Consider the following 25,288-nt stretch of genomic DNA (forward strand, 5'->3'; position numbering starts at 1 on the left):
GCGCACACCCTGGTCGCGCGGCCACTCCCAGAAGTCTCCGGGGCTCGGGCCGGCCGGGTCGCTTTGCTTCGGGGCTTCCGCGAACCTCCGCTCTGCGCCTCACGGTGACCCGGGCGGTGTCGCTTGTTGGGCGCCGCGCGTGAGTGGCCCCGTGTGAAGAAGACGTCCGCATGAGTCGCCGCGGAAAAGGCTGTGCGGACGTAGCGAGGAGCCCGCGTGGACTGCCAGTGGAGGTGAGTGAGGCTGCGGGAGGCTTTGTGAAGCGTGGGAGTCGGGAGCGCGGGTGCCCGCCCCGCTCGGGCCTGTGGGTGCTCGAGCCGCAGAGGAGGGTCCTTGTGTCCCCATGAGAAAGACGGGAAGGGTATGTGTGTGCGAGAGGCCGTGCTGCGGGTGAGGGGCCAAAGGAAAGAAACAAAATGCAAACCATTCAGTAAAACAGTCTGAACTGAAAATGCAAAGAACTTCCCGGAAACCTCCAACTTAATAAATTAAAAACAAAGTTTCAAGTTATTATGCAGTTGTTACAATGACTATGAAGTAAACATAAAGATCTAAGTGAAAAGATTAGGAATGTTGAAGTCAAGTTCTGATCATGGCAAAGGAATATTTGGTATGTTCACTAGTCTTGATTGTTTCATGTATTGACTAAAAACATTTGAATACACAGTGATTCGTGTCTAACAGCACACCCCCCAAAACGAAACATGACCACAAATATAAGAAGGGTTAGCATATGACCATGTAAATTTCCAGACCTTTTCTGTCTTTTTTTTTTTTTTTAAGATTTTATTTTTCATGAGAGACACACAGAGGCAGAGACACAGGCAGAGGGAGAAGCAGGCTCCCCACAGTGAGCCCGATGTGGGAGTCGATCTCAGTACCCCGGGATCATGCCCTGAGCCAAAGGAAGATGCCCAACCCCTGAGCCACCCAGGCATCCCTGTCTTCTGTTTTAAGATTATCTGTCAGGAAGTCTTCTTTGTATTGATTTTTAAAAAAGATTTTATTTATTCATGAGAGAGACAGATAGAGAGGCAGAGACACAGGCAGAGGGAGAAGCAGGCTCCCTGCAAGGAGCCCGATGTGGGACTCGATCCCAGATTCTGGGATCATGCCCTGAGCCCAAGGCAGACTTCAACTGCTGAGCCACCCAGGTGTCCCTTCTTTGTATTAATAAATTCTTTTTTTTTTTCTCTTCTTTTTGAAAATTTTATTTTAAGTAAACTCTACACCCAACCTGGAGCTTGAACTCATACCTGAGATCAAGAGGGCATACTCTTATCAACTGAGCCAGCCAGGTGCGCCTAATTAATATATTCTTATATTTTATATAAATAAATGTATTGCTCAGCCTGATTATTTTATTTTTCTTTTTTTTTTTTTTGCCTGATTATTTTTTGTTGACATTTTCCGTGTAAATATTCTTCCTAACTTAACGACTGTTTCATATTGTAGTGCAATGTTGGTCTGTCTTATATTTAACTGGTAATAATTGTTAGACTCAGAATGCTGAATATTCTATGTCCATCTCTAATATTTTGAACAACTTCACCAAATTTCAAGGCCACAAAAGAGGTTCTCCTTTAGATGATGTGGCCTCTTCAGTCTTGAGGTAGAAGTGGAAAGAGGAGGATATTCTCACAGAGCTCAGGTCCACATCTTCCTTACCACATTCTGTCACATGGATCAGAAATTTTCCTTTGAAAGTGTCTGGTCTGGATTCAATGCAGAAATGACTCTGCAGCAGAGACCCATGGGAATTGAATGAAGAAATGAATTTGTCTACAATCTAACTTACTAAATTGTGCATGATGTGAGGTAATTTAAAACCTAGAATACTAGAATATAATAATAAGGTTAACTGAAGTCCAGTGGATACAGCCGAAAGCACAACTGGTCTCACAGTCCTTCTGTTCTCCCAGGTTTGGGTTTTCTAGACTCTACTTTTCTGGTAGAGGAACACAGAGGATCAATCACCTTTTGCAGATCTAAAACAATGGCTCATGTAAGTTGATGTTTCTCTTCTTTCTAAAATATGTGTGTATTTTTTAGGTCATGTAAGTATTTTCATTAATTTTCTTGAAGGAAAGGTTCTTCAAATAACCTGCTTCCCAGCCTTTGTTCCAGTGAAATGTGATGCCAAATTGCCTAATGCCCTCTCTTTTGCCCACTTTAAACTAACTAATGTTTATGTAATTACTGACCAAATTATTCAAGATATTCTTAAGTGCCCATTCTTTATTTAAGGGCATTAGAGAATAGTGAAGGAGTTAAATTCTTTCAAGTAAAGGTTAGGTCTATAGTTTGACGAGAAGGGGACAATGGTTCTTTATTCATGGTAAGACTTTGAAATTTTCTACAAACCTGAGATTTCTAGGTAAATGAGGAGGAACTTGTCACCGAATGACCTGAATCTTAATGTAGGGGAAAATCTCATGCTTTGTATGGATTCGTATACGTTTGGGGCTTTGATAATGGAGATCGTGGCTTTGATAGGGAAGCCATGAGAAATAAATAGTAAGGCTCTTTTTTTGCTGAATGAAAAATGCCAAATTTGGGTGACACCTGTATAATTAACCAGCCTTCTTCAGAACCTTTTTTTTTTTTTTTAAGATTTTATTTACTTATTCATGAGAGACACAGAGAGAGAGTGAGAAAGAGAGGCAGAAACATAGAAGAGAAGCAGGCTCCCTGCAGGGAGCCCAATATGGGACTTAATCCTGAGACCCTGGGATCATGCCCTGAGCCAAAGGCAGACACTCAGCCCTGAGCCACCAGGGCGTACCTACAGATATGTTAAAACTTAGCTTTGAGTGAATCTGCACTCAAGTTCACTCACATGATTGTTTATAGGATACAGTTCTTCATGGACTTTTGGACTAGGGACCTTACTTCCTCAGTAACTTTTGGCTGGAGGTTGCTCTTGGTTTATTGTATGTGGGCCTGTCCAGAAGGCAGCTCACAACATGGTAGCTGACTTTATCAGAGTGAGCAAGTAATACAACAATATAGGATGAGCAACAGAGAAATTATAGTCTTTTATAACCTAATGTTGGAAGTAACATTCCATCACTTTTACTGTATTTCATTTCTTAAAAAAAAGTCACTTTGATTGGGTTCAGCCCATATTCAAAGGGAGGGGATTACACAAGGACATAAATAGTAGGAAATAGAGATCACTGGTAATTAGTAAAGTGACCTACCATACTTTTTTTTTTTTTAAGATTTTATTTATTTATTCATGAGAGACACAGAGAGAGAGAGAGAGAGGCAGACACAGGCAGAGGGAGAAGCAGGCTCCATGCAGGGAGCCTGACGTGGGACTTGATCCCGGGACTCCAGGATCATATCCTGGGCCGAGGGCAGGCACTAAACCGCTGAGCCACGCAGGGATCCCAACCTACCACACTTAAAATACAGAAAGTGTTGAGTGAGAATTTGTAGGTGGCAATAAAAATTAGCCAGTAACAGAATTTTAGAATTGTGGATGCAACCTATGTTATGCACCTAAGTGTATAAATGATTAAATCTGGCATATCCATAAAATATGTTCTGGTACAGGAACCCAGAGGATCAGTCACCTCTTGCAGACCTAAAACAATGGCTCATGTAAGTTGATGTTTCTCTTCTTGCTAAGTATGTAAGTGATTAAATCTGATATACCCATAAAATGTAGTATCATGTGTCCAAAAAATACATGGATTTATTGAAACAGGTAAAAATACTTATGGTAAGATTTGAAATAGTGAAGTACTTGATGATTGAAGTAAGTCTTAATTTAGTTCAACCCAGTTATCTAAAATTTGGAAAGAGGTATCCCATGATTAAATTTTTTCTTCCCTTAAAAAGAAAAATATTCCTTAGTAGCTCACATTTATTGAGAATAGCCAACATACCGTTTGGCTATTGATCTTATAATTTTTAATTATACTTTTTTAATTTAGTAGGTAGACATTATTATTTTGTTCATTTCCAAAAGGTTTAGACATTTAGAAGTATCCCAGAGCACAGAGGATTTTTTATCTATCAGCCAGCTTCAAAATATATATACGTTCTGTTTCAGTCCCCTTTTCCATCATAGATTTCTAGCCTACACGCTTCCTACATTGCTCTTTTTCTGCATAGAAGTCCTTCATCTCTCTGCTTTTAATTTCTTCAGTAATACATGTATTTACTGTTTCAGGGATCATTAACATTCAGTGATGTGGCCATAGGCTTCTCTCAGCAGGAATGGGAATGTCTTGACCCTGTTCAGAAGTCTTTGTACCGAGATGTAATGATGGAGAACTATGGTAACTTGGTCTCACTGGGTATGTTTATTGGCGTCAGATAATTTAGATAAATTTAGAATCTGCTCTATAGGCTCTGAAAGTAACAGAATTTTAGAATTATGTTAAATTTGCTTTTTTCTCTTCCCCCAAGAAGTATCTTGAGCTTTTGTCAGGTTGGAAATGGCAACTCCATTAAGCACCTTTGTCTTTCCTTCAGTGTTATTGAGAACCCCCTCTGGTCTTTTTTTGTATTTGCCTTTTTTTCCATAATGATCAAGCTGGCAAATTAGAATTCTGTGGCATATATTGTATGACCTTGTCAAAGGATCTAAATTTCTTATTCATTTGTGCTCCAGATTGCTGTTAATAGCCCACTTTATTTTTTTATTTTTATTTTTTAAAGATTTTATTTATTCATAGAGACAGAGAGAGGGAGAGAGGCAGAGACACAGGCAGAGGGAGAAGCAGGCATCATACAGAGAGCCTGACGTGGGACTCGATCCAGGGTCTCCAGGATCACGCCCTTGGCTGCAGGCGGCACTAAACCGCTGCACCACCGGGGCTGCCCTACCCCACTTTATTTGATCCAGTTTCAGAGATAGGAGCTTGACAGAGTCCTGAATTTCTCTTATTATCAAATGAGCCTCCACAATTTATATAGCGGTGGATTGGATAATTGAAATTCATTTAAAACTGTATGAAAAGCTGTCTGTTTCCTAAGACAATGTTCATCTGCTTTATGACTGAAAGTTGTAATCCATGAAAATTACATTCAAAATGGGATGAATGTCCTATAGCTATCTCTTGTGTACTGTAGTAACCCTGAGGGCATAACAGCAATGATGTTAATAGCTAACATGATTAGTGTGTCAGTATTCTGTCAGTATTCTGAGTACATTATGTGATAAAAATAACTGAGTGTTTTTTTTTTAAATATGAACACTTCACTCCTTAAGAAGGATATGCTTTTTTTTTTTAAGTTTATTTTTTTTAGTAATCTCTGTACCCAACTGGGAGTTTGAACTAATGACTCCGAGTTCAAGAGTTATAGGTTCTTTCAACTTAGCCAGCCAGGTGCCCCTAAAGATAATTGAGAGTATTAACTGATATAATCCTCCCAACATTGCTGTTATTATCCCCATTATATAAGTGTGAATACTGAGGTATAGTGGGTTTAAGTGTTGTCCAAGGTTATACCCAGACTGGAAAGTGGAAAAGGCAGGAATTGATCCCAGGTTCCAGAGTGTGTTGTGTTTTCACCCACATTCTGCTTGTTCTCTTGAATTGGAATACATATGAATTTAAATTTTAAACAAACAGCAAAACAAAATTTTATATTATCTAACTAATCTCAGGTTCTTTAATTCTTTCTTCTCTAAAATATTCAATATTTTTTTGACCTTTCAATTACTATAATTTTAATTTTGACTTTCAAAGTTCATGTCTACAGCCTGTGGCATTTCTTTTCTTTATACTCAGGCTATTCCATTTCTAAGCCAGATATAATTACCTTATTGGAGCAAGGAAAAGAACCCTGGATGGTTCTAAGGGAAGAAACCAAAAGATGGGATACAGGTAAGAACGAACAAATCAGGCAAGGGAAGTCATTTATGAAAGTAATAGCCCGAGTGGTCAATGCACATGGTAAACACATCCTTGAAATGTTGGTTGGAAGATTCCTTTCTCAGTAAAGAAAAGGTTTATAATATTGAGCGGAAATTTTTCAGTATGAGCTACCCAGTAAACTTTACTTCATTAACCATTCAGTATGTAATTTTTCTCATTTTTCTCTCCCAATTCATTGCTAGACACTCCTTTCTGAAGTGTAGCCATTTTACCTGTGTTTTGGACCCAAATTTTTTCCAGATATTCTTTTTCAATGGGGCTCTGTTGTCTGAAATACATTCATTCCTGGGGTGCCTGGATGGATCAGTCGCTTAAGCATCTGCCCCTGTTTTGGCTCAGGTCATGGCCTTGCTGTCTTGAGATTGAGCCCTGCATTGAGTTCTGTCTGCTTCAAATTCTTTCTCCCTCTCCTTCTCCCTCTGCCCCTTTCCCCACTCTTGAGTGCACATGTGCTCTTTCAAAATAAATACGTAAAAATCTTTTTTAAAAAATACATTCATTCATGTATCTGGCATGTATTTGAATACTTAGTCTGGCACTGTACTTGGCACAGTCAATCCAGTAATACTCAGTAGGACAGATAATGTCTGTGCAATAATGCAGATTATACTGTATTAAAGAAGAGATAAGTACAAAAATAAATAGGTAATATCAGATTGTGAAATATATGTTAGGACAGACACTAGCCAAGAACACAGCAAACTTCAGTAAGGTAGCATTGTGAGGAACCATTTTCAGAGGAGGTAACATTTTTGCGGAGACATGAAGTAAGGGCTCAGGGTCTCAAAGTGTATGAGCAAAAACATTCCAAAGAGAGTGAAACACAATGCAGAGACCATGAAGGGGGAATGAGGTTTGTGTGTTTGAGGAGCAGCATGTAGATCAGATTTAGTGAGTGGTGACTAACAGGACGTGAAGCCAGTATATTAAGAAGGATCAGATCCTATAAGATTTGTGGTTTATTATAAAGAATTAGAATTGTTTTTTAAGAGTCATTAGAATCCCTGATTGGAAAAAAAGACTTACACAGAAGTATAGATAGAACCATTATAGATTGATTTGTTATTCATTTTTACATTCTTTTCAAATATTTCTTTATTTGTGTTAACATTTATCTGTTGGATTTATTCTCATATTTCTAGGTTGGTATTCATTTTTTATTTATGTGAAATTTGCTTACAAATTCTATTATCTAATTCTGAATTTTTCTAAATTTCACTTAGGCTCTTTTATAATCTAAAATATTTACTTTTCTCTTAGCATGTTTCTAAATAGTATGATTTGGTTTTTCCCTGTTTTAGGTTTGTTTTAGCATTTGTTTTAGATGTATGTATATTGTTTCTATAACTGTCTTTAACTTTAGTCATAATACTTTGTATGGAACTTAATCATGGGTTCTTTTTTTGGCTATTTAGATGCAAATTAACTTTCCTCAATTTTGAGGAAGGAGTCAAACTCTGGATTTGTGGTTTTAGAGCTTCTTCTATTATTTTTTTTTTCAATTGTTCAGATTATCATGGTTTGGGGAAGGAATGGAGGTATTCAGGAACGTAGTTTTTTATAGTTATAATTAAGTTGATAGTAATTGGTTTATTTTATTTTATTTACTCATGAGAGATACAGAAAGAGGCAGAAACATAGGCAGATGGAGAAGCAGGCTTCATGCAAGGAGCCTGATGTGGGACTCGATCCCCAGGACTCCAGGATCATGCCCTGAGCTGAAGACAGATGCTCAGCCACTAAGCCCAGGCGTCCCAACCAACTAAGATCTTAATTGTAATTCTCAGGAACACCATTAAGAAAATAACTAAAAAATTATATAGCAAAAAAACAAAACAAACAGTAAAAAGAGTGCCTGCGTGTCTCAGTTAGGCTTCTTATTCTTGGTTTTGGCTCAGGTCATAATCTCAGTTTGTGAAATCAGGTCCTGCATAGGGCTCTGCACTTGTTGGGGAGTCTGCTTGAAGACTGCCCCCTCCTCATCCCCATGCATGCATTCTCTCTCAAATAAATAAATCTTAAAAAAAAAAAAAAAAAGTAAAGAAATCAAATGGTACTCTAGAACGTAATTTTTATCACAGGAGAAGGCAGTAATTAAGAGATAGGGAGAAAAGACATAAGACATAGAAGCTAAGAAGTAAAATTTCAGATGTAAATTTAAAAAAAAATTTTTTTTTGTGGGATCCCTGGGTGGCTCAGCGATTTTGTGCCTGCCTTTGGCCCAGGGCGTGATCCTGGAGTCCTAGTTCAAGTCTCACGTCAGGCTCCCTGCATGGAGCCTGCTTCTCCTTCTGCCTATGTCTCTGCCTCTCTCTCTGTGTGTGTGTCACTTGTGAATAAATAAATAAAATTTAAAAAAATAAATTTAAAAAAACTTAAAAAAAAGATTTTATTTATTAAAAAATAAATTTAAAAAACTTAAAAAAAAGATTTTATTTATTTATTCACAAGAGACACACAGAGAGAGGCCAAGAGAGAAGCAGGCTTCCTCTGGGGAGCCTGATACAGGACTCGATCCCAGGACTTCGGGACCACAACCGGAGCCAAAGGCAGACGCTCAACCACTAAGCTACCCAGGTGCCCTCAGATGTTAATTCTATCAGTAATTACATTAAATGTAAATTGAGTACCCATTCCATTTAAAAGACCAACAGTGGCAGAATGGATTAAAAATAAAACATTCAACTGTGTGCTGTCTATAAGAAATACATTGTAGTGTCAAAAACACAAATAGGTTAAAATAAAGGATGGAAAAAAAGAGTATGCAAAATACAACCAAGAGAGAGCTGGAGTGGTTCTACTAGTATCAGAAAAAAAAGACTTAAAGTGAAAATTGTTAGTAGAGACAAACAAGAATATTTTGTAATAATAAAAGTGCCAATCTATCAATATGATATAAATACATATCACCTAACAACAGAACCCTAAAATATGTGAAACAAAAACTCAACAGAATGAAGGAAAAAATAGAACATTCAACAATAATTTGTAGAGACCACAATGTCACTTTCAATAATGGATCGGACAACTAGAGGTACCTGGGTGGCTCAGTCTTCCTGGCCTTTGGCTCAGGTTGTGATCTCAGGGTCCTGGGATTGAGTCCTGAATCAGGTTCCCCACAGGGAGCCTGCTTCTCCCTCTCCTTATGTCTCTGCTTCTCTCTATGTCTCTCATGAATAAACAAAATCTTAAAAAACAAAACAAAACAGAATACTTACTTGCAAATTTAACAAGAGAAATGCCAGATTATATACTGAAAACTACCCTATTAGAAAAGACATTTAAGAGCAGCCCCGGTGGCTTAGCGGTTTAGCGCCGCCTTCAGCCCAGGGCATGATCCTGGAGACTTGGGATCGAGTCCCATGTCAGGCTCCCTGCATGGAGCCTGCTTCTCCCTCTGCCTGTATCTCTCTCTCTCTCTCTCTCTCTCTCTCTAATAAATAAATAAAATCTTTAAAAAAAAAAGACATTTAAGTATATCTAAGGAAATTGAAATTAACCCATATTAATGAATCAGCATATTTAATACTGTTGATAGTTTCCCAGTTAATGTAAAGACTCACCACAATTCCTACCAAAATTATTTCAGCTGACTTGATTACAAGCTGATCGTATCATTTTTTGGAAATGCAAGGAAACCAGAATTGTTTACTATTATTTTTAAAGATGTTATTTATTTATTCATGAGAGATGTAGAGACACAGGCAGAGGAAGAAGCAGGCTCCATGCAGGGAGCCTGACACAGGACTCGGTCCTGGGTCTCCAGGATCTCACCCTGCGCTGAAGGCAGCACTAAACCACTGAGCCCCCGGAGCTGCCTGAACCCAGAATTGTTTTTGTTTTTTTTTTTTTTTTTTTTAAAAAGCTTTAAAAAAAGGATGTAAGAGCAATTATTCTTTCCAATTTCAAAACTTACTAACGCAACAGTGTGGTCCTAGCATTTTTTCTGTGTCTCTGTATGTGTAAAATAAAAGTATCCTGAAATAAACCAATATTATCTTTTTATTCCTTCAAATTTCTATTTTAATTCAAGGTGCCTGGGTGGGTCAGTTAGTTAAGTGTCTACTTTCAGCTCAGGACATGATCCCAAGGTCCTGTGATCAAGCCCAGTGTCCTGCTCCCTGGTCAGTGGGGAATCTGCTTCTCCCTCTCCTTCCTGCTTATGCTCTCTCTTGCTATCTCTGTCACTATCTCTGTCTCTCTCAAAAAATAAACTTCACATTTTTATTTAAATTCTAGTTATCAGATTGTGTAGTATTGATTTCAAGAGTAAAATTTAGTGATTCATCACTTACATATAATACCTAGTGCTCAACACAATCAGTGCCCTCCTTAATACTCAGCACCCATTTAGCTCATTTCCCTCCTTCCTCCCCTCCATCAGGTTGTTCTCTTTATTTAAGAGTCTCTTGGGGAATCCTTGGGTGGCTCAGCGGTTTAGCGTCTGCCTTTGGCCCAGGGCGTGATCCTGGAGTCCCAGGATCAAGTCCCACGTCAGGCTCCCTGCATGGAGCCTGCTTCTCCCACTGCCTGTGTCTCTGCCTCTCTCTCTCTGTCTTTCATGGATAAATAAATAAAATCTTAAAAAAAAAAAAAAAAAAAGAGTCTCTTATGGTTTGCTTCTCTCTTTTTCCCCCCTTCCCCATGTTCATCTGTTTTGTTTCTTAAATTCCACATCTGAGTGAAATCATATGGTGTTTATCTTTCTCTGACTGACTTATATTGCTCAACATAGTATGCTCTAGCTCCATTCCACATCATTGCAAATGGCAAGATTTCATTCTTTTTGATGGCTGAGTAATACTCCATTGTATATGTCTGTCACATTTTCTTTATCCCTTCATCAGTCGATGGACATCTGGACTCTTTCCATAGTTCAGCTTATTGTTGATAATGCTGCTATAAACATTGGGGTCCATATGCCCCTTTGAATTAGTATTTATGTATCCTTTCAGCAAGTACCTATTAGTGCAATTACTGGGTTGTCAGGTAGTTCTACTTTTAACTTTTTGAGGAACCTCCACACTGTTTTCCAGAGTAGCTGCACCAATTTGCATTCCCATCAGCAGTGTAAGAGGGTTCCCCTTTCTCTACATCTTCACCAACATCTGTTATTTCCTGTGTTAATTTTAGCTTTTCTGGTAGGTGTGAGGTGGTATCTCTCATTGTGCTTTTGATTTGTATTTCCCTGATGATGAGTGATGTTGAACATCTTTTCATGTGTATGTTGGCTATCTGGATGTCTTTGGAAATATGCCTATTTATGTCTTCTGCCCATTCCTTAACTGAATTATTTGTTTCTTGGGTGTTGAGTTTGATAAATTCTTTATAGATTTTTGGATACTAACCCTTTGTCATATATATCATTTGCTAAAATCTCCTTCCTTCTGTAGGCCTCCTTTTAGTTTTGTTGATTGCTTCCTTCACTGTACAGAATTTTTCTATCTTGATGATGTCCCAGAAGTTCATTTTTGCTTTTGTTTTCCTTGTCTCGAGAGATGTGTCTAATAAGAGATTCCTACTGTTGAAGTCAAAGAGGTTGCTGCCTATGTTTTCCTCTAAGATTTTGATGGTTTCCTATCTCACATTTAGGTCTTTCATCCATTTTGAACTTATTTTTGCATATGCTTTAAGAAAATGGTCCAATTTCATTCTTCTGCAAGTTCCTATTCAGTTTTCCCAACACCATTTGTTGAAGAGACTGTCTTCTTTGCATTGTGTGTTCCTGCTTTGTCAGAGATTAGTTGACCATATAGTTGTGTGTCCGTTTCTGGGTTTTCTTTTCTTTTTTTAAAGATTTTTAATTAATTTATCAGAGAGCAGAACCAGGGGGAACCGCAGGCAGAGGGAGAGGGAGAAACAAACTTTCCGCTGAGCAGGGGCCCAATGCGGGCTCCATCCCAGGTCCCTGGAATCATGACCTGAGCTGAAGGCAGACTCTTAACCAACTGAGCTACCCAGGCACCCATTTCTGGGTTTTCTGAGTAAACCAATAGATCTATGGCCATTGGATTTTCAGTAAGGATGTTGGTACAGTTCGTTGGGAAGTGGGATGGGGATAGGAGAGGCCTTTCAACAAATGATTCTTTGTCAAATGTGTGTATATATGTGTATAGTATACATATGTGTGTGTGTGTGTGCGTAGATATATATATGTGTAGGTGTATATATGTATATGTATATATGTGTGTATGTATATACATAATATATATATATCTACGCACACACACAATATATTTATTTATGAGAGACACACACAGAGAGGCAGAGACAGGCGGAGAGAAAAGCAGGCTCCACGCAGGGAGCCCCATGTAGGACTCGATCCTGGCACTCCAGGATCACACCCTCGGCCAAAGGCAGGCGCTCAACTGCTGAGCCATCCAGGTGTCCCTGTTAAATGTATATTTATAGGGGCGCCCGAGTGACCCATTCAGTTAAGTGTCTGTCTCTTGATTTCGGCTCAGGTGAGGGTTGTGAGATTAAGTCTTACATCAGGCTCTGTGCTGGATATGGAGCCTGCTTAGATTCTGTCTCCCTCTGCCCTTCACTTCCTTGCTCGCTCTCTCAAAAAAAAAAAAAAAAATATATATATATATTTATATTAACACGCAAAACAATGAATGCATCTCCACCTCACACCATCTACAAAAATTAACATAAAATAGATCAAATGTTAAGTGCTTAAACTATACTTTAGGGCACATAGGTGTAAATCTTTGTGACCTTCAATTGGATTTTTTAAAAGATTTATTTATTTTCAAAAGAGCGTGAACAGGAAGGGCAGAGGGAGAGAGAATCTCATGAGCATGAGATCACGATCTGAGCTGAATCCAGGAGTTGGATGCTCAACTGACTATGCCACCCAGGTGCCCCTAGATTGTTTATTAAATGTGCTACCGAAAGCTCAGGCAACTGAAGAAATAGATAAGTAGTGCTTCATAAAAAAATTTAAAAGTTTTGGGACACCTGGGTGGCTCGGCAGTTGAGCATCTGCCTTTCGCTTAGGGTGTGATCCTGGAGGCTGCGATTGTGTCCCACATTGGGCTCCCTGTGGGAGCCTGCTTCTCCCTCTGCCTGTGTCTCTGCCTCTCTCTTGTGTGTGTGTCTCTCATGAATAAATACATAAAATCTTTAAAAGAATTTTTTTTTAAGTTTTGGGATTCATAGGATACAGTCAAAAAGGTAAAAAGCCAAGATACAGAATGGGAGAATATACTTATAAATCATAGGTCTACTAAGATTCTGGTATTCCGAATTTATAGAGATCTATAGCTAAACCACAGAAAGACAAACTAACCCCATAAAAAGTTGGGCAATGGATTTGAGTAGACATTTTTCCAAAGAAGACAGGAACATTACCACAAACCAGATGATTTCAAATGACAGGAATTTATTGTCTTACCGTTCTGTATCTCAGAAGTCTGAAATCCAGGTGTCAGCAGACACTCTAGGGGAGAACCTATTCCTTGGTTTTTTATCTTTTAAGCTTTTGGCTGCTGTTAAATATTTATGGCTTGTGGCCATCACTCCAGTCTCTGCTTCCATGGTCATATTGTGTCCTTCCTTTCCTCAAAATGCTGTCTACTGCTCCCTAGTAAGAGTACCTATGATTGCATTTGGATCCCAACAGATAACCCAGGATCTTCTCAAATCCTTAACTGAGACATGGTTTTTGCTATATAAAATATTGTTCAATCACATAAGGTAATATTCAAATATAACTTGGGGGTGAGGAGTAACATGCTTTTAGCCTACTCTAATCCATAGAAGTTTCTGTGTGTCCCATTGTAATCCTTTCTCGTCTTCCTTCAACTTCCTTAGGCAAGCACTGATACACTTTATACTTTTTGTCACAATGGAATTCTTGTATTTTCTATAGTTCTCTATAAACAATAATAAAATCAGAAGTTTTCTTCAGAATTTTGAGGGAGTTTCATCCACATTGTTATGTGCATTGATAGTTTCTTACTTTTTATTCCTCAGTATTATTCCAGTATTTTGTTATAGTCATTTGTTTATCCATCCATTTGTCCATTTCTAAATGGACATTTGGGTTATTTCTAGTTTTGGTGAATAACAAAGATGCTAAGGACATTTGCTTATGTTTTTGTATAGATGTGTGCTTTTATTTCTTTTGGGCAAGTACCTAGGAGTTGAATACCTTGATTGGGTGGTAGGTATATGTTTAAATTTTTAAGATTTTAAACATAGATTTAGATAAATAAAATTATAAATTTAAATTTATAAGAAACTGTTTTATAATGTTTTTGTACCATTTCATGTTCTCACCAACTGTAAGAGACCACTGGATCTTCCATATCTTATGAACAATTGGTATGGACATCTTTTTAATTTTGGCCTTTCAAATAAGGATATAGGAGCATTTCATGGTGGTTTTAATGTGCTTTTCCATAATGACTAATAATGTTGAGTGTCTTCTTTGCTGTCTTTTTTGGCACAGTAACTTTTTAAATCTTTTGTCTGTCCTATTAGGTTGTGTTCTTATTGAACTTGTGGTATATTTCTCATATTCTACATAAAAATACATTCTTTTTGACTATTGTCTACTGCTATTTTGTTTTGCTATAGCAATATCTTTGGAAGAACAGAAGTTTTTTAACTTTGACAGGATCCAGCTCATTGATTTATTCTTTATGAATTATGGTTTTTGGTGTTGTACCTAAGAATTTTTTGCCAAGCCGAGGGTCACAAGTATTTTTTCCTGTTTTCTTCTAGAAATTTTACATTTTATGTTTTACATTCTGTCTGGTCTGTGATCCATTTTAAAGTTTATTTTTGTTCATCAGAGTATGGATTTTTTTTCTCTAATTGTTCCTGCATCATTTCTTGAAAAGGCTACCCTTTGTTCACTCTATTGCCTTTGCACAATGGTGAAAGTAACATTTCCATATATGTATGAATCTATTTCTGATTATTTATTCCATTAATTAGTGCATCTTGACATTAATACTAAACTTGCTGATTATTATGTCTTCATAGTAAGTCCCATAATTGTGTAGTGTTAGTCTTCTTACTGTGGTGTGGGGTTTTTTTTTTTGTAAGTTGTTGTTTTGATTATTCTAGGTCCCTTGCATTTCCCTGTAAACTTTAGGAACAGCTTGTCAATTTCATCATCCTTGACCAAAAAAAAAAAAAAAAAAAAAAAAACCAATCTGCTGGAATTTTTATTTGAATTACATTGAATCTGTAAATCAATTCAACAATAATTATTGACATCATAACAATATCAAGTTTTTCATACCATGAATATGATATATCACTGTTTAGATCTTTAACTTTTCTTAGTAGTGTTTTGAAGTTTTCATATGCAGGTTTCATACATATTTTATAATACTTACTCCTCAATATTTCCTGTTTTTGATGCTCTGTAAATTGCATTTCTAAAACTTGAATCTTTCTCTATTATCTAAGTGTTGGTCTTATATGTTTCACCCTTGCTATTAATAATAAATAGTTATTTTCTAGTAGCTATTTTGTAGATTACATTTGACTTTTATTGTTCCTAATATGCAGTAAGTATTCATTCTCTCACCAATAGATCTGTTGTTTTTATCAAGTATAGGTGGTAGCTTTTGTTAACTTTTTTTATCTTCAGGGGCAGCCCGGGTGGCTCAGCGGTTTAGCGCCACCTTGAGCCCAGGTCCTGATCCTGGAAACCCGGGATCGAGTTCCATGTCAGGCTCCCTGCATGGAGCCTGCTTCTCCCTCTGCTTGTGTCTCTGCCTCTCTCTCTCTCTCTCTCTGTGTGTCTCTCATGAATAAATAAATAAAATCTTAAAAAAAAAAAAAAACTTTTTATCTTTACACGCAATCCATATGGGTTTTTTTTCTTTTATTTTGCTAATATGGTGGATTATATTGATTGAATTTTCAGATATTAAACCAGTGTCTTCTTTTTTTTTTTCTTTTTAAGATTTTATTTATTTATATTTTGAGAGAGACAGAGGACAAGCAGGGGGAGGAGCAGAGGGAGAATTATAAGCAGACTCCTTTCTGAGTATGGAGTCCCATGTGGTGCTCAATCCCACGATCCTGAGATTATGACCTGAGCCACAATCAAGAGTCAGACACTTACCCAACTGAGCCACCCAGGTGCCCCACCAGTCTCTTATTTCTGAGATTGTTCATTGTTATGGTCTGAATGTTTGTATTTCTCCAGCATTCATTCATATGTTGAAATCCAAACCCCCAAAGATGATGGCATTAGGATGTTGGCATTTTGGGAGATGCTTAGGCTATGTGGATAGAGCCCTCTCAAATGGGATTAGTGTTCTTATAAGGAGATCCCACAGAGATCTCTTGCCCCTTCCACTATGGGAGGGCACAATGAGAAGGTAGTGGCTAAGGGTCTTTACTAGAATATGACCATGCTGGTGCTTTGATCTTGGACTTCCTGGTGTCCAGAACTGTGAGAAGTTAATTTCTGTTGTTTATAAGCTACCCAGTCTGGTATTTTGCTATGGTCACAAGCAGTCTTAAGACAGGCATGATATATTTTCTTTTTTGAAATATTGGTGGATTCTGTTTGGTAAGATATTGTTTAGTATTTTGCATATACGTTTACAGGGGATTTACTGTGTAACTTTCACTTCTTGTACTGTTTTTTTTTCCTGTTTGATATTCGAGTAACTGGCTACATAAAGTGATTCCTCATCAATTTTCTGGAAGTTTGTTTAGAATTGGTTCTACTTTTTTATTATATTTGGAACAATTCACCGATGAACCGGCCTGGGCTTAGGATTTTCTTTATGGGAAGGTCTTCAAGTACCAGTTTAAATTGTTTACTAGATATAGTGTTACCACACTGATGTATATCCTTCTTATGCATATGTTGTTGGTAACGCTACATGTTGTACTGATCCATATACCCAAATACCAAATTGGGAAATTTTCTTCTCTGGCTGTTTCTCTATCAGGATTCTCTTCTCACTTTCCAGTTTGGCAGTGCTTCCTCCCATTGATCTTACAGCCAGAAATACATTACAGGTTTTGTTGGAATTTTTGTAGCTCATGCTTGCCTCCATCATAACTTGGGACCAACCCTTGAGGCAAGGACATGAGAGTAAGTAAAATAGCAAGAAACTCAGCTCAATCTGGGTTACTCTGTAAAGTTTTGACTCCTTTTAAAAACCATACTACTTTTATTTATAGTCCTTATGTGGTGAATGTTTTTTGTCTTGTCAGGTATTTATAATTGAGATCAGTCAAGGTGAGGGGCATGTTGTAGGGACTTAATGCCACCATACTGGAACTACTTTTTCTTTTTCTTTTTTAAATTTTTTTTTTTTTTTTTTTTTTATGATAGTCACAGAGAGAGAGAGAGAGAGAGAGGCAGAGAGACACAGGCAGAGGGAGAAGCAGGCTCCATGCACTGGGAGCCCGATGTGGGATTCGATTCCGGGTCTCCAGGATTGTGCCCTGGGCCAAAGGCAGGCGCCGAACCGCTGCGCCACCCAGGGATCCCTCTTTTTCTTTTTTTAAAGGATATTTATTTATTTACTTAATTATTTATTCATTCATTCATTCATTCATGAGAGACACAGAAAGAGAGAGAGAGAGAGAGAGGCAGAGACCTAGGCAGAGGGAGAAGCAGGCTCCATGCAAGGTGCCCAGTATGGGACTCAATCCCAGATCCTGGGATCACACGTTGAGCCAAAGGCAAACACTCAACTTCTGAGCCACAGGCGTCCCTGGAACTACTTTTTCAACTATGGAATTATTTAATGGTGAGAATTTTTTTTCCTCTCATAAAATGTCATTGCTGATTGATGGCTTTTTATTGCATGGTTTATCTCTCACAATAATCTTTATGCTAGTAATTTTGGAGTTTTGGGATGTCATAGCTGTGAGAGTCTTTGAAGTCTTCCCTTTCTTCTGGAATAAGATCTCCAGGCTCACCTTTCTTTCTTGCTTCCTAAATCTACCCTTTATCCAAATATCCTAAATCCATAGTTTGTTTGTTTGTTTGTTTGTTTATTTATTTATTTTCTTAAGATTTTATTAATTTATTCATGAGAGATACAGAGAGAGAGACAGGGACACAAGCAGAGGGAGAAGCAGGCTCCCTGCAAGGAGCCCGATGTGGGACTCGATCCCAGATCCTGGGATCCGAGCTGAAGGCAGATGCCCAACCGCTGAGCCACTTAGGTGACCCTAAATCCATAGTTTAGATTAGATATTGAGAAAGTATAATATAGGTGTTCAAGTCTGCTTATACAACTGTCTCCCTTTTTTTTTTTTTTTTTAATTTCATTTATTTATTCATGAAAGACAGAGAGAGAGAGAGAGGCAGAGACACAGGCAGAGGGAGAAGCAGGCTCCATGCAGGGAGCCTGACGTGGGACTCGACCCTCGGTCTCCAGGATCAGGCCCCGGGCTGAAGGCGGCGCTAAATCGCTGAGCCACCCAGGCTGCCCACCTGTCTCCCTTCTACCTCCCTATATCTGGCAACCATCAGTCTGTTCTCTGTAGCCATGAGCTTGATTGTGTGTGTGTGTGTTTAAGATTTCACATATAAGAAAGAAAGATCACATAGTTTTTGCCTTTCTCCATACTGTTTCCTGCAGTGGCTGTTCCAGCTTTCATTCCCACCAACAGCACACTAGGGTTCCTTTTTTCCTATGTCCTTGCCAACACTTGATATTTCTTGTGTTTTTGATTTAGCTGTTCCAGCAAGTGTGAGGTGATACCTCATTATTTTTGTTTACATTTCCCTGGTGATTAGAGAGTCTTTTCATGTGTCTGTCTGTTGTATGTATAACTTCTTTGGGAAAACATTTATTCATGTTTTCAATTGGATTGTTTAGGTTTTTTGCTGTTGAGTTGTGTAAGTTCTTTATGTATTTTGGATATTAACCACTTATTAGATACATCATTTGGAAACATCTTCTCCCACTCAGTAGGTTGCCTTTTTGTTTTTTTGATTTCTTTGTTCACTGTGTAAAATTTATTTGATATATTCCCAATATATTGGGATATATATGTATATATATATTCCCAATAGTTTAATTTTGCTTTTGTTTCCCTTGCCAAAGGAGACCTATCTAGAAGAATGTTTTTATAGCTTATGTCAAAGAGATTACTGCCTATGTTTACTTCTAGGAATTTTATGATTTCACGTTTCATGCTTAGGTTTTCTTTTTCTTTTTTTTTTTTTTTTTAAGGTTTTATTTATTTATTCATGAGAGACACAGAGAGAGAGAGGCAAAGACACAGGCAGAGAGAGAAGCAGGCTCCATGCAGGGAGCCTGACATGGGACTCGATCCCCAGTCTCCAGGATCACACGCTGGGCTGAAGGCGGCACTAAACCACTGAGCCACCCAGGCTGCCCAATGCAGTTAGGTCTTCAATGAATTTTGAATTTATTTTTGTGTATAGTGTAAGAAAGTGATCCAGTTTCATTCCTTTGCACATAGCTGTCCAGTTTTCCCAATACAATTTGTTGAAGAGACTGTCTTTTTCCCATTGTAGATTTTTGCCTCTTTTGCTGTAGTTTGGCCATAAAAGTGTGGATTTATTTCTAGATTTTCTGTTCTCCTCTGTTGATCTATGTATGCCATACCATTACTGTTTTAATTACTGTAATTTTGTAATATATCTTGAAATCTGAGATTGTGATACCTCTGGTTTTGTTCTTGTTTTTTAAGGTTGCTTTGGCTGTTCTGTGTCTTTTGTGGTTTTCATACAAATTTTAGTATTGTTTATATTAGTTCTATGAAAAATGCTATTGGGGGCAGCCTGGGTAGCTAGCGGTTTAGCGTGGCCTTTAGCCTAGGGTCTGATCCTGGGGCCCTGGGATTGAGTCCCACATCGGGCTTCCTGCATGGAGCCTGCTTCTCCCTCTGCTTGTGTCTCTGTGTCTCTCATGAATAAATAAATAAAATCTTAAAAAAAATATGTCATTGGTATTTCGATAGGGATTACATTAAATCTGTAGATTGCTTTGGGTAGTATGGGCATTTGAACAATATTGCTTCTCCCAATCCATGAGCATGGAACAACTTTCCTTTTTTTTTTTTTTTTTTGTCATCTTCAATTTCTTTCATCACTGTTCTGTAGTTTTTCAGAGTATAAGTCTTTGACTTCTTTGGTTAACTTTATTCCTAGGTACCTCATTAATTTTGATGCAGTTGTACGTAGGATGGTTGTCTTAATTTCTCTTTCTGCTACTTCATTATTAGTGTATGGAAATGCAACAGAGGGCAGCCCCGGTGGTGCAGCGGTTTAGCACTGCCTGCAGCCCAGGGCGTGATCCTGGAGACCCAGCATCGAGTCCCACGTCGGGCTCCCTGCATGGAGCCTGCTTCTTCCTCTGCCTGTGTCTCTGCCTCTCTGCCTGCCTGCCTCTCTCTCTCTCTCTCTCTCTCAATAAATGAATGAATGAATGAATGAATGAATGAATGAATGAATGAATGAATAATCTTTAAAAAAAAGAAATACAACAGATTTATATATTAATTTTGTATTCTCTGACTTTACTGAATTCATTTATCAGTTGTAGTAGATTTTTGCTGGAGGCTTTAGGATTTTCTTTAGTATCATGTCATCTGCAGACAGTGAAATTTTTATGTCTTCCTTACCAATTTGGATGTCTTTTATTTCTTTTTGTTGTCTGATTGTTGTGGCTAGGACTTCCAGAACTATGTTGAATAAAAGTAGTGAGTGTGGGCATCCTTGTCTTATTCCTGATCTTAGAGGCTCTCAGTTTTAACCATTGAGTATGATATTAGCTATGGTAAACCCTCAGTATCTTTGAGGTATTCCTATAATGTAAGGTATTTACCTGGTATTTGTCAGAAAGTTGATTGATAGACTTTTCTGGGGATTATTACAGTGGTTGGCCTTGGTTAAAAGGGAAAGCCAGAGAGGACCTGAGGAAAGAGATAAAGGAATAAAATAGATTGAACAGCTCTAAGGATAAGAAATAATAAAATCTCAGGATAAGTAAAGACCCTTGAAATCTTAACTATTATGAAGAGCAAAGGAGAACACACATGGCTATGCATGGGAGGGAATGAACCACAGTGGTGGAAATGTGTATTTTTAGGGGAGTTGTGACTGAGGAATGTTGATGTATAAGTAGTTGCCTTTTTCAATTTTATGCATGTATAAATTATATTTTAGATGGAAGGGAGAAGAAATGTGTGGGAAATATCAGGAAGGGAGACAGAACATAAAGACTCCTAACTCTGGGAAACGAACTAGGGATGGTGGAAGGGGAGGAGGGCGGGGGGTGGGGGGGAATGGATGACGGGCACTGAGGGGGACACTTGACAGGATGAGCACTGGGTGTTTTTCTGTATGTTGGTAAATTGAACACCAATAAAAATTAATTTATTAAAAAAATATTTTAGATGGAAATTATATGTTAGAGCTGGCTGGTACTGGCTCTTTAAAGACAAGATTTTCCTTTTTGTCCAGAGCCTAGGTTCCATTACATTATATTGATAACCTGAAATTACCCATGGTGGGAGTATTTATACCATAGACATTGACAAACACTATAAATCAGTGCTGGATGTGGGTGTAGAGCTGGTTGTTGCACATTATGCAGCACTCTACTGCATAAATGTTATTTCCTGAATTCTCCTTGTATGTGTTCCAGTTGTTTAACTATTTTAGACATCTTTAAATCATCTCTAATGGGTATGATTTCCTATTTTTCTTAATTCTGTAGAACCTTTTCTGATTAGGAAAATAATTTTTTTCTTATTTGTTTTAGATTTGGAATCAAGATATGAAATAATCTGCTATGGAAAAATGTACATTTATACAAAACATTCATCCCTTAGTCTGCATTCCAGAAATTATAATGAAGAGAAACCATGTGAATGTAAGGAATGTGGGAAGGCCTTTTGTTGTCATACAGACCTTAGAGTACATCAAATAATTCATACTGGTAAAAAACCATACGAATGTAAGGAATGTGGCAAAACCTTTAGTCGTCTTACAGACTTTAGAATACATAAGAGAATTCATACTGGTAAGAAACCCTATGAATGTGAAGATTGTGGGAAGGCATTTAGTGATGTTGGGACATTTAGAATACACCAGAGAATTCATACTGGTGAGAAACCCTATGAATGTAAGCAATGTGGCAAAGCCTTTAGTCAAGCCTCAACCCTTATGCTACATGACAGAATTCATACTGGTGAAAAACCCTTTGAATGTAAAAATTGTGGGAAGGCCTTTCGTCAGGCTTCACATCTTGTTAGACATGAGAGAATTCATACAGGTGAGAAACCTTATGAATGTAAGGAATGTGGCAAATCCTTTAGTCGTCTTACAGATCTTAGAATACATAAGAGAATTCATACTGGTAAGAAACCTTATGAATGTGAAGATTGTAGGAAGGCCTTTAGTGATGTTGGGACACTTAGAATACACCAGAGAATTCATACTGGTGAGAAACCCTATGAATGTAAGCAGTGTGGCAAAACTTTTAGTCAAGCCTCAAACCTTATACAACATGACAGAATTCATACTGGTGAAAAACCCTTTGCATGTAAAAACTGTGGGAAGGCCTTTAGTCAGGCCTCACATCTTGTTAGACATGAGAGAATTCATACAGGTGAAAAACCTTATGAATGTAAATTGTGTGATAAGGCTTTTAGGAGCAGTTATCAACTTACTATACATCATAGATTTCATACTGGTGAGAAACCCTATGTGTGTAAGGAATGTGGCAAAGCCTTTAGCCGTCCTACAGACCTTAGAGTACATAAAAGAATTCATACTGGTGAGAAACCCTACGAATGTGAAGAATGTGGGAAGACCTTTCGTCGTGCCTCAAACCTTGCTCAACATGGAAGAGTTCATATTGGTGAGAAATCCTATGTATGCAAGGAATGTGAGAAGGCCTTTAGTGATGTTGGGACACTTAGAATACACCAGAGAATTCATACTGGTGAGAAACCCTATGAGTGTAAGGAATGTGGCAAAGCCTTTAGTCGTCGTACAGACCTTAGAGTACATAAGGGAATTCATACTGGTGAGAAACCCTATGAATGTAAGCAGTGTGGCAAAACCTTTAGTCAGGCCTCAAACCTTATGCAACACGACAGAATTCATACTGGTGAAAAACCCTTTGCATGTAAAAATTGTGGGAAGGCCTTTAGTCAGGCCTCACATCTTGTTAGACATGAGAGAATTCATACAGGTGAAAAACCTTATGAATGTAAATTGTGTGATAAGGCTTTTAGGAGCAGCCATCAACTTACTATACATCATAGATTTCATACTGGTGAGAAACCTTATGTGTGTAAGGAATGTGGCAAAGCCTTTATTCGTTTTACAGACCTTAGAGTACATAAAAGAATTCATACTGGTGAGAAACCCTATGAATGTGAAGAATGTGGGAAGGCCTTTAGTCGTGCCTCAAACTTTGCTCAACATGGAAGAGTTCATACTGGTGAGAAATCCTATGTATGTAAGGAATGTGAGAAGGCCTTTAGTGATGTTGGGACACTTAGAATACACCAGAGAATTCATACTGGTGAGAAACCCTATGAATGTAAGCAGTGTGGCAAAACTTTTAGTCAAGCCTCAAACCTTATACAACATGACAGAATTCATACTGGTGAAAAACCCTTTGCATGTAAAAACTGTGGGAAGGCCTTTAGTCAGGCCTCACATCTTGTTAGACATGAGAGAATTCATACAGGTGAAAAACCTTATGAATGTAAATTGTGTGATAAGGCTTTTAGGAGCAGCCATCAACTTACTATACATCATAGATTTCATACTGGTGAGAAACCCTATGAGTGTAAGGAATGTGGGAAGGCTTTTAGTGAATACGGACGGCTTACTCGTCATCAGAGTATTCACAGTGGTAAGAAACCATTTGAATGTAATAAATGCAGGAAGTCCTTTAGACTAATTTCAAACTTCAAAGTACATCAGAGTATTCATACTGGTGAGAAACCCTTTGAATGTAACTAATCTGAAAAGTCCTTTAGGCTTAGTTCAATGCTTAAAGTACAAACAATGTGAGAAGGCTTTTACATATGGTTCAATTCTTATAAGGTATAAATAATTTATATTGATATAAACTGCCTAGAATTTAAATAATCCTTGAAAATTTTCAGTTATGACCCCAGTGTTGTTCACATTCAGAGAATTTGTATTGTACTTTATATAAGAAAGTCTTGTGGCATTCCTCTATGATTCACTGTTGACCAGGAGGCTAGGCTGTCTGCAGATAAGTAGCATGCAGGGAAGAGACTACTGTGTGATTTGAGGTCATGGAGAACAGCAAACACCAGGATCAAGTAATAAAATGTTCACTTAGAGGAAGAAAGGAGAGTACATAGGATCTAGCTTTTTATAATAATATGTCAGTAACCCATGGCCAGCAAATCAACTCTACATTTGATAGGAGCAGTGTACCTGCACATAGTAACACCCTTTGTGCTACACAGCAGATTGGCAACCCCTTGCCCAAGGGATTTGATATCCAGAAAACTGGGAGCATCCCTGAGGGTCCTTGACATCTGTGATTAAGCAGAACTAAGGAGTACACATTGAGTCCGACACAGGAAAAGATATTTCCACAGAAGGCAATAAGCCCAGTAGATGGCAGAGGCTATGAGGGCTCTTGATCTTTTGGTAAGGAAGTGTTATGGGCCCAACATGCCCACTCTTTTTCTGTTAACCAGCTTTACTGAAAGTATAGTTGACAAAACTATAAACTTAAGTTTTACAAGTGGTGCTCAGGGCAAAGTTTATAGCTATAAGAGTTTATATTTAAAAATAACAACCTAGGGGATCCCTGGGTGGCTCAGCGGTTTAGCGCCTGCCTTCGGCCCAGGGCGTGGTCCTGGGGTCCCAGGATCGAGTCCCACATTGGGCTCCCTGCATGGAGCCTGCATCTCCCTCTGCTTGTGTCTCTGCCTCTCTCTCTCCTTCTGTGTCTCTCATGAATAAATAAATAAAATCTTTAAAAAATTAAAAATTTAAAAAATAAAAAAATAAAAATAACAACCTAACAAATCAACAACTTAACTTTACAACTTAAGGAAATAGAAAAAAGGACAAACTAAGGGCAAAGCTAGCAGAAAGAAGGAAATAATAAAGATTAGGACAATTAAGTGAAGTGGGATAGAGTTACCAGTAGAGAAAATCTTGAAGCCAAAAATTGTTTCTTTAAAAAGATCAACAAAGTAGATAAACTTTTATCTAGTTGGATTAAGAAAATAATTCAAATTGCTAAAACTAGAAATGAAGTGAGGACATTACTACGGACTCTGCAGAAATACAAGGATTATTGGAGAGTACTCTAAATTATATGCCAAATAATTAGATAGCCAAGACTTAATCATAAAGAAATAAAAAATCTGGGTAGACTCATAACTAGTCTATAGCTAGTAAG

The 25,288-nt window shown here is 37.9% G+C and overlaps 1 protein-coding gene across 4 annotated transcripts; it reads left to right on the top strand.

The window, feature by feature from the left end:
- Positions 1-15: 15 nt before the first annotated feature.
- ZNF607 (zinc finger protein 607) lies at positions 16-24,977 on the top strand. 4 transcript variants are annotated; one of them, XM_026010207.2, is made up of 7 exons: positions 16-233; positions 1,221-1,298; positions 1,923-2,005; positions 3,562-3,609; positions 4,184-4,310; positions 5,751-5,846; positions 21,641-24,977. In XM_026010207.2, exons 3-7 carry the CDS (start codon positions 1,997-1,999, stop codon positions 23,857-23,859), a joined length of 2,499 nt encoding a protein of 832 aa, XP_025865992.2. In that variant the 5' UTR covers positions 16-233; positions 1,221-1,298; positions 1,923-1,996; the 3' UTR covers positions 23,860-24,977. The 4 variants fall into 4 exon arrangements, with proteins under 4 accessions (XP_025865992.2, XP_072603402.1, XP_072603495.1 ...); XM_072747440.1 differs by having other exon boundaries at positions 30-233; positions 4,184-4,292; XM_072747301.1 differs by lacking the exon at positions 1,221-1,298 and having other exon boundaries at positions 24-233.
- Positions 24,978-25,288: the final 311 nt, after the last annotated feature.

The sequence above is a fragment of the Vulpes vulpes genome, chromosome 1 (assembly GCF_048418805.1).
Source record: "Vulpes vulpes isolate BD-2025 chromosome 1, VulVul3, whole genome shotgun sequence".
NCBI classification, from domain to species: Eukaryota; Metazoa; Chordata; class Mammalia; order Carnivora; family Canidae; genus Vulpes; species Vulpes vulpes.